Source organism: Ammospiza caudacuta, chromosome 21 (assembly GCF_027887145.1).
Source record: "Ammospiza caudacuta isolate bAmmCau1 chromosome 21, bAmmCau1.pri, whole genome shotgun sequence".
Taxonomy (NCBI): domain Eukaryota; kingdom Metazoa; phylum Chordata; class Aves; order Passeriformes; family Passerellidae; genus Ammospiza; species Ammospiza caudacuta.
Genome location: NC_080613.1, coordinates 1,436,659 through 1,452,921, shown reverse-complemented (window position 1 = coordinate 1,452,921; position 16,263 = coordinate 1,436,659). Strand labels below are relative to the sequence as shown.

General features: G+C 45.7%; 1 protein-coding gene across 1 annotated transcript in view; it reads left to right on the top strand.

Moving 5' to 3' along the window:
* Nucleotides 1–8,501: 8,501 nt before the first annotated feature.
* CRB2 (crumbs cell polarity complex component 2) overlaps nucleotides 8,502–16,263 on the top strand; it is a 30,708-nt gene continuing 22,946 nt past the window's right edge. Inside the window, exon 1 of the mRNA XM_058818276.1 lies at nucleotides 8,502–8,654. Within this exon, the coding sequence (XP_058674259.1) occupies nucleotides 8,582–8,654 (73 nt within the window). The 5' untranslated portion in view covers nucleotides 8,502–8,581. The remainder of the gene's footprint in view (nucleotides 8,655–16,263) is intronic.

The following is a 16,263-nucleotide window of genomic DNA, read 5'->3' as shown; positions in this document are numbered from 1 at the left end:
GCCCTCAGGTGCAGTGAAGGATAACATTTTGCTTCTGACAGTGTGTGTAGTGCTGAAATAAATAGATACCAAAGCAAAGAGAATGAATTGAATTTCCCAGTTAGACAGCCCTGGTGCAAAAAAGGAGCTTTCAATGTCTCCCACTTGAAAAAGACACTACAGGTTAGCTATGAGATTTCCTTTTGGAACAAAGCCCTGATCTGCATCACTAATAACAGCTGAGGTCATTAAAGTTGAAAGAATTTCCCTTTTAATTTCTTTTGAACAGTATGTGCATTCTTTGTGTCACTGGTGTTAGCTTTTCCCACAGTTCTGGTCTGTCAGGACAGTGCAGTAAGGATTTATTTTCCTCTTAAGGTTCTTCCTGGTTCTAATATTCTACCTAGAAGAAGTGGTTTAGACCTGTTATAATTATACAAGTTCTGTAAATTAATTCTTCCATTCCTGTGCACTAACACTTCCCCCCTGTGTTCTTGGGTCCCTCAGAATGTGTCCGTGCAGCAGCAGTTTAACATCCCTGTGTGCCCCAAGGCTCTTTTAGCTGATAGAACTCTCCAATCTGAAGCATCTTCTCTTTTTTTTTTCCCTCTTCCCCTTCTGAGTGTTTCCCTGCTCTCTCTAGAGCCATTAGGTGCTCTGACTATGCACTTCAGGAGATCAATATGCTTTTGGCATTCACAGGCATTATTATTCTGAGACTGTACAACTGCTATGTATTCATCCTATTAACATCTGCTCAAAATTCCCAACATCCCAGCACAGCTAACAGAGAGTGACCGTGTTGTCCTTGGTCAGGCTCTGTGCAATGGATGTTGACACCTGGTTTATTGTTGGACAGATTCCACTTCCCTTTTACTTTGTTCTGACCTCATTTCACCCCAGGAAGCTCCATTTCAGCTGGAGATGGATGAATGAACTGGGAAGCATTGTGTCCACTGCTGCTGTGGCAATTCCTCTGTGTTACTGCCCAAATAAGTTCTTTAGTTCCTACATTGTAGGGGCCAGTTCTGACCTAGCAGCAAGATTCCAGCAGCCCTCGAGGATGTGCCTGTAGTGGAAGCACCATCTCTGCAAAGCAATAGAAAAAGACAAGAGTCTGCTGGGTAGATTGAACAAATCACTGTCTTTATGGCTGATGTAACAGAGGATTATGAGCTTTAAAGTCATGGAAAGAGGATGAACTGTGCCTTTGACTTCAGTGCTATCTCTGTGGATATTGAGTGGTGGGAATACAATGTCAGCTTTCTGATTGTAACAGGTTGTGGCAATGGGTTAAGTTAGGAGGGGAAAGGAAATTGGAGCTAAGTGTGTCTCAGTGTGGAAGTTAATAGCCACGAATGGGATTCACTGTTTTAAAATCCTGCCTGAGGAATGTAACCTCTTATGAATGGGAAGAAACTGTGTCAAGGGGAAACACGATGTGTTGACATTACTGGCCTTCCCTCCTGCATTTTGGTTGCTTTACTCTTCTCATTGCTGTTCTCCCAAAAGTTGGTTGCTATAATAAGAAGTTAGTTCAGATTGTAATGTGCACAAGATTACTTAGGGTTAGCTCTGACAGACAGAATAAAATAAAAAGTAATCATTTGCTCATCCAAGATTTCAGGGAAATGCCTGTATGATTCCCCAAGTTAAAAGAGGAAATGTTATAACAGCCCATACGAGTTTACTTTTTACCTTCCTAAGTGAAAGGAAGCTGTAAAATCTCAGAAATACTGGGTACTAGGCTCTGATTAATCTCCATTGTCTGGCCTGAATCAAAGGAAATGCAAAAGCCAAGGGAACCTGTGTTTTAGCAAGCTTTACAGGAGGCAGAAATGGAATTGAAGAAATCTTCACTTAGTCTTGTATATTACAAGTGGCAGTGGTTTGTCATTTTCTCAGAACACACACAGACACACACACATACCCCAAATAGATTTTCCTGCTTCTTGGATCCTATTTTTTCCAGCATGCTTGCCACAGTGACCTCCTGTGAAGGGAGACTGGCAGAAATATCCAAAGCGCCCTGGTTCAGAGTCATGCACTAAAAAAGGGTTTGGATCAAATGGAGTTTAAACCTTCAGCCCAAGGTTTCCTTTGAAAATCACTGACGGGCCCTCGTGAGCTCCCAGTGCCTGGCTGGGGGTGGGGTTAGCAGAGCCAGGACTCTGATGCATTCGGACACCCCGGAGCAAGGCTGAGCTGCTGCTGCTCCCTGCCATTGTGGGAGGCTCAGCCGTCTGTGCTTTGGCTTCCCTTCTGCTCCCAGAGACAGCAGAGGAAATTTTGCTCAAGTCCTGTAGTAGATGGGCACCTAAAGCTGAACTGGAAGCAAAAACATTCATAATTTGCCCAGAGAGTGTGGCTGGGCTGGCATATGGAGTCACTCCCAAAGCTAATGAGAGTTAAACTGTCAGGTTTGTGACTTCTGTCTCATAAAGCATTCAAGCATAACAAATGGTGCTGACACACTGGCCTTGGCTTGGAAAACTTCTTTAAATATACAAGATGCTGCTTCTTACTGGGGTATATACAAAGCTGGCTTAGATGCAGTGAAGTTTCTTGGGGATAAAATAGATAGTGTTCCAATAAGCTGTCAATTATGTTTCTTTCCAGAAATGTTACATGTAATTGGTGAATTGCAAGGCTGGATTGGCATTAAATAGTTGATTTGAAGTATTATAATTATTTTTATGTTTTTCCCTATAGTTCTTGGGAGGATTCTATATCCATCCACTTCAATGTTTTGTATACAGCCTCATAGGAAGCTTTATGTGTGCCTCGTCAGAGAGATGCTTAGGTGCTTATTCTTGCTCTTGCTGAAATGGTTGTAAACCAGATGAAGTGGTGCTTCATGGTGCTTTTAGCAGTTCTTGGAAAGTTTCTACATCCATCCACTTGAATATTTGTATACAAACTCATCAGAAACCATTCTTTTTTTTTTTTTCCAAAAGCCATTGAGCAGATTTTGTTTCAGATTTTGTTCAGTATTGATGAGATCCTGTGCACATTCAGCACACCAGTTAGCAGAGCAAGAGTTTCAAGCATTTGTGCTGCAGATCAATATCTGCTCTGACAGAAGCCCAGCAGGAGCTTGGTTTGCCTGCTGTTGTGAGACATGAAGTAGAAAATGTGCATAAACCATGCTGGCTAAGAGGAGTGGAACAGAGCTTCCCTCAGGGCAGAGGCAAGTGCTGAAGCCCTTGTCTCTGGTCCAGTTCTGCAAGTAGAAGCAAACAAAAATACTCATTTGGAGACCACGAGAGTAAGCTTGAATGCTGTTAACACTTCTGTGAAGATCTGTGTTGGTCATTCTAAGAGGTTTGTTAAGCAATCTGACAAATGGCTGGTGATGGAGACTCCGGGGTTCAGCATCCCAGCAAAATGGCAGCGTGTGCTGTGTGAGTCCTGCCAGAGCCTGTCAGCCAGAGCAGATCCAGCCACTTGTGCACACCCACGTTAGGTAGGGCCATTGTTCTGGGAGATTCAGTCTGTGAAGTAATAATGCTAATACTGGTGTGAAACAGTACTTTCAGTATTTTTCTAATATTTCCAGTATTTCCTAGAAAGGCAGAAGTGTGCCAGCCCAGAATACTGAAAGTACTGGATAATATCCCCACCTACTATTTCTTTCTAGTTGTCCCTTGCCTTTATACTGAAAAATCTGTCTTTAGTTGACTGGATTAGATTTGGAGATAATAGAGGTGTTTAGTGCTCATTAAGGTTTAAATACACAAAAGTGAGCCCCACATCTTTGGCATCTTGGAGAACATTACTCATTCCTCAACATTTGGCACATTTGTGATCTGCATCCATTTTAGTTCCTGTCACCTACTCTGGTGACAGTGTCCAGTTTTCCCAGAGGCCTTATTACTGAGCAGAGTGTGTGTGAAGCCTGTGAGGAAAAGCAGAGATTGCAGCTGGAAGGAAAATGAGGCAAAACTTGCCGATTTTATGCAGAGTCCAAAGGTGTAATTTCCATGGCAAAGATAGATGTCAGACAGAATTTGGAGGCTACACTCATCTTCAGAACTCACACGGTGCAGCTGGATGTGTTTGTTTTTCAGGTCCAAAATTCCCTATTCTCCCACTCCCCTGTTTGGCCTTCCCGGAATACAAACTTCAGCAGGAGGAAGTTCCTTCGGCCGGGCTGTGCTGCAGGGCAGCCTCGAGTGTCGGTCCCTTCGGTTTTCCCCTGAAGCCCAGCCCGGCTCCGGGGCTCTGGCAATGCGGAGCTCTGCAGCAAACGCTGCTGATCCAACCTCTGCGGGCTTTGGGGCTGGGAGCACAGCCCTGCCCTCCAGCGGCGCCACAGCTCCCTGAGCCCCGCCGGGAAGCAGCTATTTACAAACGCCTTGGATCGTTTGTGGCACAAACAGCAGCAAAAAGGCCTCTCAAAACACCCTCGGATCCTGGCAATGTATTGGGCACATCCTTCCTGCTATAACATTTTACTGCAGAACATCTTGCCTGAGACCCCTTTTACACTGCTTTGGCTGTCTCCCGTTAGGTGATCAACATTCCCATCCTCCCATCTGCCAGAGAGGCCCCTTGGAAGGGATTCACCTCCACCAGGCAGCTGTATGTAAGCAGGGAAGAGGATCAAAGGGCACGAGGCTGACCTGCAGCATCCAGCGGGGTCTCTGTAGATCAAAGGGTGCACCCATGGTCAGAGCCTGACTTCTGGGACTTCCTCAGAGAGCTTGGCAGGAGTGTGGCCCTGCCTTTACCATCTGGGTGTGTTTGAATGGTTTATCTGCACATGCTGGATATCTTTGTTATGGTCCTTACAATTAGCTCTTTTTTGGAATGAGGAGTGTCAGAAAGATCTCTGAACAAGCAGCCAGTGCTGCAAGGCAGAGGAGGTGATTTCAGACCTCAGGCAAACATGTTCATTCTGCCCTTGTCCTCTGGACTGCCCCCCTCCTCTTCCTCAGCACTGCAGTTTTATCTGAAGCTGATGATCATGCTGCAGGAAAGTGAGGCTGTGCCAGACCTCTGCACACCCGTGCCAGTGCCCAGACAAGGACCCTCCTGCTGTGCCCTGAGCCCACTTTTCCCACTGCCATTGCCCAGGACTGACCAGTCTCACAGGCTCAGGACTGTGGTGTTAATCAGGCAGCATGATTTGCTTGCCAGCAGTTCTGATTGGTAGTGATAGGAAACTAAATTTATTGTGTCAAAAAAATGTAATTAGGATGTCTCAAGACTGGACATTTTGTGTGATTTTGCCAGGTTTTAAAAGCAACTTTAAAGCTTTGGCTCCCAGCCCAAGCTCTGCCTTGGCCGCTGCGCTGTGGGATGTTGCAATAGGTCTTGCAGTGTCCAGGGTGCTGCTGGCACAGTTCTGCAGCACTGCAGGATGTGTCCAGTTGCTCCGGTTCCCCGGGGCTGCTGGAACATTCATTTCTTTCCTACAGGGGCCTTTGGTGACTTTGGCAGTGCAGAAGGGACATCTAGTGGGCTGATGGGAGAGTGGGGACAGTGCCTGTTCAGGGCAGCAGGACAGAGCCAATTTCCAGTTAGAGATTGGGCTCTGGGGAACGCTTGAGCATTACAGCACCAAAATGTGTTTAAACATTTCAGTGTACAGAATTGGCCTGCGAGTCTGGAGGCTTGAAATTCCAAAACTTATGGAGTAAAAAATATTCCTGACACTTTTCAGCAGTGTCAGAAAACAGGAGAGTGTATGGAAGCACTCAGATTTGGCACAGTTTTTGAGTGGAACTGGAAGGTTTTTTCTTTATTTACCCAACTTCCCAAGCCTGCAGCCACTGTTAGTATGGACTGCTTAGTGTAATGTTGTGCCTAATGGCCCTTGGAGGATAAAGCTGGGAAAAAATCATGACTGATGCTGTTGGCTTCCATTGTTCAATTCAGTAAAATAGATTTGTGCCCAGTGGTTCCAGACAGTGAGGAGGGAAGGTGAGGCTCTGTCCTCTGTGGCAGTCACAGCGTGCACATGACAGGAGAGAGGAATGCCTTTATTTGTACCACTGATATTTGCAGGCTCTCACACGTCCCCAGTATCCAATCTGCAGTATTAGGATTATTTTAAGCCCTGTGTGAGGAAAGATTGTGAAACTCCTGCGAGTGTACATTGTTCTTTGAGTGAAAAGCAGACTTTTGCCGAGGTACTCTGCTATATGATTCTCTCTGAACTTTTGTACAAAGATGTATAGGATTGGTTTATGCCAAGTGTAGAGAAAAGTGCAGAATAAGTGGACAGGAAGGTTCTCCTGAGTACCCCAACCTACTTTCTCCTTTTTCCTCTAATCCAGCTTGCCCACTGCTGCCCCATTTCCATGGCATGCATTTCCGGCTTGCCAAGGTTCCTGCTTCAGGCTGAGAATAGAAGCCTTGCTGTTATGCTGTCCTTAAATCTCCCATAATGAGTGTTACAGCAAGGAAAGCAGCTGTGTCCTTTGGCTCTGCTTTTAATGCTATGTTAAAGAGCAGATTATGGTGACGTTGGGTGGCAGCGATGCGGGGGTAGCACAAACCATGACCAGTTTGGGCAAGGCTTTAGCAAGGATGACTAAGGGCTTGGAGCTTATGCTTTAGATAACAAATCCACCCAATTGTGCTCTTTTGGAAATGTAGTCAAGCCTAACAAATCAGGGCCTTAACAGAGTTGCATTAGGGTCCTTTAATTGGACTAAGCTGGTTAATACCCACATTGGCTTTTGTATGCCCAAGGGTGCAGCACAGGAATGGTTTGCTATTTATGCTGACAAAATCTCATAAAATTGCAACCATGAACATTGATAAAATTAAATTCTAATGTCCTCACAGGTAGACAATGGATTAAGGTATTTTGATTATTTTGAAGAAGTTGGATGTAATTGTTTTCCTCTTCCCTCAGTCTGGCTAGTGTGACAGACTCTGTCATGGCTCTGTCCAGAGTTTGGGGTGTGACAGGCCACACAGCCCAGCAGGAACAGCAGGGCTGCACAAGACTTCAGCCTCTGTGGGATGGCCTCCACTTTCTGTGTCATACTCATTCTGTTTCATGAAAGCTGAGCAGGTCCTTCAGGTAGTCCTAGAAGCTATAAATTACCATGGATTAAGTGTGTTTTCCAGGTGTTGTGAAGTGTTGCACTACTGGACTTACAGCAGTGCCTGGCTAAGAATGGTGCTTTGTTGCCATGTTAATTGTGCAATGATTCATAGGCATTTGCTGGGATTTGGAAAAGGTGGATTGTTGAGAGCTTAATTCACACAGGTGAGGCAAAAATACTCTGAGCAGAAAGACTCTACACATGTCAGTGTTTGGTTACATCTCCTGACAGCCAAAGCAGAGTCTAAGGAGACAGAAATGAGTTCCAGATGGTTGTGGTAACTGGCAAGAAACTAATACTGAGGCTGATCTTGAGAAAACAGACTGAGGACACCAGAGATGAAAGAGGGGGGCAGGGTGGTCCAGATAAGGTTGATAACACATGATATATCATCTTTGGAGCATTCCAAGGCAGGACAGTGAGATGAACCATTTGTTCCTGAACTGCAGAGTCTGGGTGGTGGAAAGGCTCTTGCTGTGGCTGTTCTGCTTCTGCCCTGAAGGTAAACCCCCTGCAGTAACTATCCTTTTCCATGCACAAATCCCACCAGCCTCTGCTGCCCTTAAGGATGCTGGGATCATGCAGATTACTCACTGTAATTTTGCTCCTGATTTCTTCATGTGCAGCCTAGGTGTGTCTGCACCAATGCATTGCTATCTTGCATATTTCTTGTTTGAACCAGGAATTTGTCTGGCATCTTACCTGTGTTCTATTTTTAGTTGTTAGTGAAGGGTGAGGCAATGTACTTAATTCTCATTGCAGTTAGTTTAATCCAATTGTGATGTGGATTTAGAGAGACTTAGCAGGTCTCGGCTGAGTGTGGGCTGTCTTTTTCCAGGTACTGTCATTAAACAATGCACACTGATAACTTTTTCCACTTATAAAACTGAACCCATGTATCTAAAGGTGATGTGATTTGGTGCCTGGGTTTTGCACCTCTGTTGATCTCTGTAACTGTTCCTCAGTTGGGAAGAGGGTTCCTGTACATTTTGTGAGTTCACCTGACCTGTGGTATCACCCCACCTTGGCAAGACAGTAGTAAAGGTTAATGTGGACTAACTCTGCTTTTTGGGGTAAACAGAGTGCTTTTGTCTTATTTCTCTTTGAACAAAGCCACTTCTCTCAGGAAGCTGTGTTCGATCCTGCTGTGGACTTGGTCAGTAGGAGCCGATACAGAACTCGGCATCCTCCCAAGAGCCTGGGTCCCAAGCGGCTCCGAGCCCTGTCCCGGCTGCGGGGACAGCGAACAGCCCAGGTGTGTCCCGGCGTTCCGAGGGGCAGAGGGAGCCCCGTTCAGCAGCCCGGGGGCGGGCAGGGCTCAGTCCGCTCCGCTCCGCTCCGCTCCGCGCGATCCAGGCAGGCTTTGCCGGCGCTCCCGGCTCCGCTGCGGGCTCTGTCCGCGGGCTCGGTGCTGCTGTGGGCCCGGCAGCGCGGGGCGAGCCCGCCCCGCACCGTGATGTGGCCACAGGAGGGGCTTGCTGGGCTCCGGCTCCTGGCTCTCCCCGGAGGGCTTTAGAGCGGCCACTCTTGCACTTGTCATGGAATTAAAGAAAACTACCTCCAGGCCGTACCATGCTGCTCTCCTGCTGCCACTTTTCCTCTTGTTTTGGGGTAAGTTTTTGTCTTCTGTGCCTGATTCTTACCCAGCTACTATGCAGTAACTTTGATCAAATCTGTGACCTGCCCTTATATTGAACAAATTGTCATCTTACAGTTCGATTTGTAGCCTGAAAACTTTTGTCAGGAAGATAAATAGGCATTTCATTCTAGACGTGTTGTTCCTTCTATTTATTTCTTGTTTCTTTTCATCTTTCTCCCTGTGCACGTGTATGTTTGCATTTATTCACAAGAATTGAAAGTAATTAAGTATTCATGTAACTAAGTATTCAGTTATGATAGTAACCATTTTCTCCATTGGAAAGGTTTGAATATTTTGGTTGTGCCCACACAGAAGAAACACAGACCTTTATTTCCATCCTGTATGCTCAATAAAGACATCTGAGCACAAGAGGATGGTACCCTGAGGAGTGTAGTGCCAGATCCATCTGGTATAAAATGTGGAGGGAGATCACAGGACAGGAGTGTCTCCACTTAGAAATTTTGAAAAAAGCAGATCCATCCTCAAAGTGCAAGAAGCAATGAGGTAACAAAAGAGTTTATGAGGAAATGCTTTGTTTTGTGTTTTTTTCCCACACTGAAAACTTATTTTATAGCCAAAGAATCTGCTTGAGTACACTGAGATTCTCCAAATTCCCAATGCTATCTTTGGGTTCCATTGACACCCTTGTTTACATACAATATCTTATGTTCCTGAAAAATAGGTATCTCTGTTTCTTCTGGAATAGGTGCCTAGAGATCTGCTGGGCCTAGACATCTGTTTTAGTCATCTAGGGATTATAAGGTCATGTCAGGAACACGTCCAGCCTTTTACTGGAAAGTATGATTGGGGTTGAAGTGGTCTCCTTGTCCTGCCCTCAGCACCGCCACGCCAGTTACCTGTAGGTGCAAGTCAGGCTTGGTTTCCTCTGAGCAAGTAAAGTATGATCCATGGCATGAAGAAATGGATGTGAAATAGGAGAACATTGAGGAAATACTGTCAGAGCCTTTTCTCTGCTTGTGCCTGCTGAACGTGGCACTTGGCATTTTCTTGCATTCATAGGTGATGTTTATGTAATTTTTGAGATTTGGAGAAAGTTTTCAGCTTTTTCTCTGATTCCCCAACAGTCTCTTTTTTTCCCTCTGAAGCCTCCCAAGATTTCTGTTGCTCTGACCACCTCAGACCGTGAATGTGAAAGTCAAAATATGTTGTGATTTTTGTCTTCTTTTTTTTCTTCCTCTCCCTTGTACCAGTTTCTTTGTCTGGTGTGTTTGCTCCAAGTGCCTGGAATTCCTCTGGCCACAGGGAAGCAGCAGGACTGTCTTTTGTATCTGGTAACCATAGCTACTGGTTGGGAGTGTGAGGCAATTAGGGTGGCTTTGTGCGGGGCAGGGGCCATGGAGGATCCCCCGTGTGCCTGCCAGGCCCTGGCTCCGAGGGTTCGTGCTCTCTGCCCACTGCACTTGTGGCTTTTCACTCCTGGAGAGGGCTCTTCTCTGGAGCCTGCTTTAGGGAGAACTTGGTGCTCTTTTGAGTGCAGGTGGATGGATGACTCCTCTTGCTGGAGCCAGCAGAGCTGGAGGGAAGTGCTGATTTTCATAGTCTTTTCACCTACTCCTATTTTGCAAGGGGAATTCTACCAGATTTTAACTGGAGTGAATGGTGCTATTTAGGCAGCACTTGCAGGTTTTTAAGGCCATGAAGAAATGTCTTTTCTTGCCCTTAGAAACCATATCACTACTTCTTTTATTTCTAATTGACTGAGTCTAAATGTCATTGAAGCAGAGAGTGCCTAAGCTACTTGTTCAAAATTTTTGTGGAAATTCTGAGAATGCAGCTGGCCTGATGCAATGTGTACCCACCAGAGCATCCTGCAGGCAGATGCTCACAATCTCCTGTAGTTTAAAAGAAACCCCGGAGGGGCAACTGCCTGTGACTCCCCTTTTACTGCTGCTGCCTGTGTAATGGGAGCACAATAGAATAGCTCCCAGCTAATTCCTTGTCTTTCAAAGAGATTCTGGAGGGCAGAAGGAGTGTCTTCTCACTTCTGTTCCCACAGCTCCAGCCATCAGCAGGCACAGGAATTCACATACCTTTTGCCTGGAAGATGCTTTGGATGCCTGCTGAGGGGGAACATGTGCAAGACAAGCCTTTTTTGCTATCAGCTCTAATGCCAGCTCTTGAGATTAGCTGGGACACAGGGACAGTTTAAGGCTTACTTCAAAACTGGGGAACAAACAGAAGCAATCTTCCCAGCTGTTTTGTTCATTGTCAGTATATTTAAATAAGAATTGGAAATGAAAGCCTGTGACTCACTCTGGTGAACTGAATACACAGGAAAGTCCCTGTCCCAGTGTTTGATCTGTGAAAATGGCTGAGAGATCAGAGAATATGTGAAACATGAAGGTCAGCTTGGAGGAGTGTTCATTAAGGGAAAATACTGGGGTGTCCTGAGCACAGGAGATCAAAGACTTACGGTGGCAATATATTCAATGCTGTCATAAACCAGGGATTCACAGCTCCTGTCTTCTTCCCAGTTCTAGAAGAAAGATAATAGGAGTTACACCTTCAAATCTGCAGTAAAACAGTGAGCAGATAATGAACACAAGCTAGCTGGCTTCTTGTTCTGTGGTAAGAATGAGTTCAATTCCCTGAAGTGGTATTTGTGACTAATGCTGTTAATGCCTTGGGCCATGATGTTGGCACTGCTGGGCCCTGTGGATTGGTGCCCACTGTTTGGCACCTTTTAGTGATTCACTGGGCAAGCTGGGGAGCAGAGAGCCAGCAATCACCATCCTCCTCCTTTGAGGGGGTAAATATTCTGCATATTTCACAAGAAGAACCTGAGCCACACTTGTGGTGCCTGAATGAATGAAAGTCTAGGTCTAGGCCTTTGTAAATTCTATATAAATATTTTACACCAGTAGACTCTGTGCATATATCTGGCATTAAAAGCTCTGTCACACCGGAAATCTCGTGCAAATGTGATGTGGAATTTGTTGGTCTCAAGTAACTAAGACAAACAATGTCAGAAGCAGCCTGAGAAGTGATGGGTACACCATGTCTGGGTACAACTGCAATCTGGCCTGTGTGCAGGGAGTGAGGAGATGCCTTGGAGTTGGTATCCAAGGTGGTATTTGGCTGAGACACTGGGCTTGTGCATTTAGCCTACCAAAACTCTCCAAGAGACATCAAAGTCATGAATAGGGAGGCTCTTTTTAAAAGTGACTTTTCCAAAAGGCACTCTTGGCACTGCTGGGATCCCTGGCATTTTGTCAGGCCATTTATTCAGTATGGTCTTGAAGTCCTGCCTGCTGATTGCCAGCACCACTTTTGGATTAGCTAATCTTTATTTTCAGAGTTTGTGGTTTTTGGTCATAGTGCCATGTCCTGCTTCACATAAATTATCAGATCTGGTAAGATGATAACCTGAGACAGTAACAATGATGATTAGTTTCAACCAGCAGATATATCTCAGAATCCTTTCTGCCATTTAAAAAATGGGGAGGAAGGTCTTGACTCTGGGCCCCTGAAGCACATGAAGAGGCCTTGTACCCTGAGCAGGTACTTGGAAGGTGCTTCCTGAAGAAGAATTTGGTTTTATCCTGCCGTTCTCTTCCATGGCTGTCCTTCCAAAGTGAGCAGGGGTGGGGAAGAGAGAGGGTGGCTATGAAAGCCCCTTTGCAAGCCTGTCCATTTCCCTTTCTGGTTGTGTGGATCCTGGGAACAGGCCAAAGTGTGTCCCCTTTCACTAATCCTTTACACTGACCAGGATAGGGAAAGATCAGCAGAGGTCAGCAGGGATTTACTAATATAAGCACATGCCTTCCTGTTGTCATGGAGACCTAACTCTCCATTCCTTTCTTCAGAGTTCATTTTGTAGTTGTGTTGCTCTGGGTTCCTTCTGGTGGAAGGGTTCCCTTTCTACCCTTGGCCTCAGGATCATTCTCCAGTGGGAGGTTTGCTGGGATGAGCCGCAGGAGCACAGCCTGACTGGTGAGAATTGCCCCAGGCTGGGCTTTCACCAGCCCTGGTTTTGGAAATTGGAGATCCCTCAAGCTCTGTGACTGTTGTGGTGCTCTGGGAATCTGCTCTTTTCAACTCTTGGCTGTAAATTGGGGTTTTTCAGTTGCTGTAGTGAGTAGGACAGGTGAAAAACATCTGAAGGAAGCTTCTTTCCACTTGAGGTGGATCTGACTTGTCCAAGCTCAATATCAGTTTTGGCTGGGCCAGGAAATAACATCCTGGCAGCCTGGCTCTTGTGGGAGCTGTGTCTGTGGTTGTGACCATTTTGCACAAGCTGTGCACAGGTGAAGGTACATTTTCATTTTCATCCAGTGCAGGGCATGTGCATGGTCAGGGGTTCAGGGATGGGATTCCCAGTAGGCACCACTGCCTCTGCTCAGAGAAAAAATCTGTCCTTCAGTACAAAGGAAACTGTGAGCTGAGAGCCCCAGTGCTGCCTCTTCCCTGCTGGAATTTCAGGAGATCAGTAAGACACCTTTAAGGTAGTTATCAGTGCAGCACTGAGCAGCTTCCACAAGGTCAGGGTGTCTGTAGATTGAGAACATCCATCCTCTATCAGTTACCCAAGACAAACTTGTGAAAAGCAAATCCCCAAAAGAGAAGCCAGCGAGTAATGCTAAAGCAGCATCTCCAATCACAGAGGTAATTGCCTAACTTCTCATTAATTTTGACTTTTTGTGGTCAAAAATCTTCGCAACTTTGACAAGATCACATAGTTCAGGTATAAAGTATAAGATTATTGAAGTCAATTATTAAAACAGAGCCTGGTAATGCAGCTTGTTTGCCTTAAAGTGTTACAAAAGGTCACAAACCTCATCGTTTGGGGAAAATCTTTGTCAGCTACCTTTAAAGTGTAAAACCAGCCCTGTCCTGACAGAGCTCAATGAATGCTTTATATGGGACTCTGGTAGCCTTTGATGTTCCTCCTAATCCACCCCTAAATGCCTGGAACTGTTCTTCAAAGGAGCTGTGGTCTCCTCCAGTTTCAATTCAGCACAGGCTTGCAGGATGGTATTATTATAATACACTTCTGGGGTTTTTTTCCCTTACAAATATCACTAATTTGTTTTTTTCTTGTGAAATGTAAAGGAAAACTTCTGAATGTCATTGTTAATCCAGCACCAACTACTTTGATGAAAAACTATAAACAGTGATTTCCTTGACCTGATTTTCATGGTTGTTATATTGTGCAGCAGGAAAAGCTAATTTATTCATTTTCCTTATTAGTGTTTGGTGCATATTCATATGCTATTCACATTCATATATTAATCTATTCCAAAACTGAGAGCAGTAAGTAAGTGTATGCCTAGGACTGATGGCTGAAAAGAATAAAAACATCAGATGTGCTCTTTGTCAAGCCAGATGTTCAGCACTGCCATGGAAGGAGTGTTAGGATTAGAATACATTCACACAGGGCCATGTTCTGTCATTGGGAAATATTCCCCATTAGTACAGCCATGCTGGATACAGGGACTGTGTGATGCAGTTTGGGGTTTGTGCTGTTAGAGTGCCTGAAGCCTCCACTGAGTCAGTCAGACACGTGGGGGATTTGCTGCCAGCTGCAGTTCACAGAATAATTTGCAGTTATTTAGATAAATTGCATTTCTTGTGATTTACACTGCATTGTCCTCAGCCTGCTCCATGCATGCCCTGTGAGCAGCACTGTGTTACTTCAGGATGTCTGTTCCAGAAAAGGAACCTTTTCCTCCAAAATGCTGTCCTGCTGAAGTACATGCATTAACCATGTATTAATGGAATGCTATTGTTCATGGTCACAGTGAGTTTTGAGCAGACCAGAGTTCTCCCTGTTCCTTCACTGCTGTCTTTGGTAGCCAGGAAGGCCTTTGCATTTGTTAGGGAAGCTTTGTGTTGTCTGTGGTTGAGCTATATGATGGACCAAACCAGAAAAGGTACAAAAAGGTGTGGGAAAGGCAGGAAATAGCAAAGGGCTTTGATGTTTAGCTTTATTTGCAAAAAAGCATTTTGCCTGTGTTCTTCTCATGGAAGCAGAAAGCCACACATGAGCCTTGGCAGTGACTCAGCCTGGCCATGCCAGCAGTGCCTGGGGATTCTGTGGAAATGGGAATTTCTCTGCAGATGGAGTGTGCTGCAGCTCCTTCCCAACATGCACCAGACTCCTTTTTTGTCCCAAACTGTGCTCCTGGCCTCTGGAAAGTGCGGGCAGGGGCGGGTTACTCATTAAGCCTACAAAGGCTCATATCTCCTGCCTAGTAAAGCTCTTTTGCAAATAGTTTCCTGGGCTTCCACTCTAATTGCCACAGAGATTCCAGGCAGATTCCGTCATCCTTGTTTTCTGCCTGACTGGGAATCTGAGAATAAAAGGGTTGATGGCAGAATAATGGGATTTCTGGACAGTGCAGGGCTCAGCAGCTCTCCCCAGCATCACATGAGAGGGGAAGGGAGGGGTGGGCCATGGAGATGATGCTGGGAAGAGAAAGGGCTGCCTAAATCCCTGAGTACCCTCCCTCCCCCTGCAGCACTGCCTCTTAAAAGAAGACTTAGAAACACTGCAGTCTTTGGTGGGAGGAATTCGGGGGAGGTCAGGGCAGGGGCAGGCTTTTGTAAACCAAAGTCCCTATAAATCCCTTTCAGGCCCTGAAATCGATGCCTCCACCTTCAGGTACAAAGAGCCTGAGGAGCTGATGGGGCAGAGCTGATAGAGCACCAGTGGCACAGATTCACTACCGGGGTGGGGAAGGAGCACCAGAGCAAAGCAAACGTGCCCAGAACTGGGCCAGGATAATGCTGGCACCAGTGAGAGGGCAGCTGGGGAGCAGTGCTGAGGTGTGTGATCCTGGCCAGTCCTTAGCATGGAGCGTGGCCGGGTAAAGCACCATTCCCCATGGAGCAGGGGGTGCTGAGGGAGCTGCAGGGATTTGGGATCCTGCCCTCTCTCCACTGCAGCTTTGTGGCCTGTCACCACCTGGGCCACGGCTACAGAGAGAGGGCAGCAGAAAGGGTGAAGAGCTGCTTGTCCAAAGGCTTCCAGTGATGGCTTGACTTCCAGCACCAGGGAAGTCTGGATTGTCTCACCAGTAGCAATTTCTCAGGAGCATTTGGTCCTTCATGAGCTTTATCACTGCTTTGAGGCCATTTTTCATAGACATTTTCCAAACATCTGCTATATAGTTGTTTGCAGAGTTACTTCCAAGTTTGGATGTTTTATAACACTTACACAGAAAGCAGGCTGGGATATCTCTACCACACAGCTTCTCTCTTATTTATCTTGGAGTTGAGCAGAATGAAAAGCTCTGATCTCAGAAGGCCACAGTGGGATGAGGTGCTAATGACTGCTGCCTTTGTGGAAGGCAAAGTTCTTTATTTCCACTGCCTTTGTCCCTTTATTTAATTTTTGGTTGGTTTGTGTCTTTTGGAAAGCGCTTAATTGTGGCATTGAATCCAGGACATAATATATCCTAATTCTAACATAAAGGCTGTTATCTCCTGTCCCCTGGGCTGTCCTGCCCTTTGGCCAATCTGCCCCTTGTTTTACAGAGTAAATTTAAAATTTCTTCTGGAAAAGAAATGAGGATTCCTTGTTTTGTTCAATTCTGCTCCATTTGAAATATCTTTGTT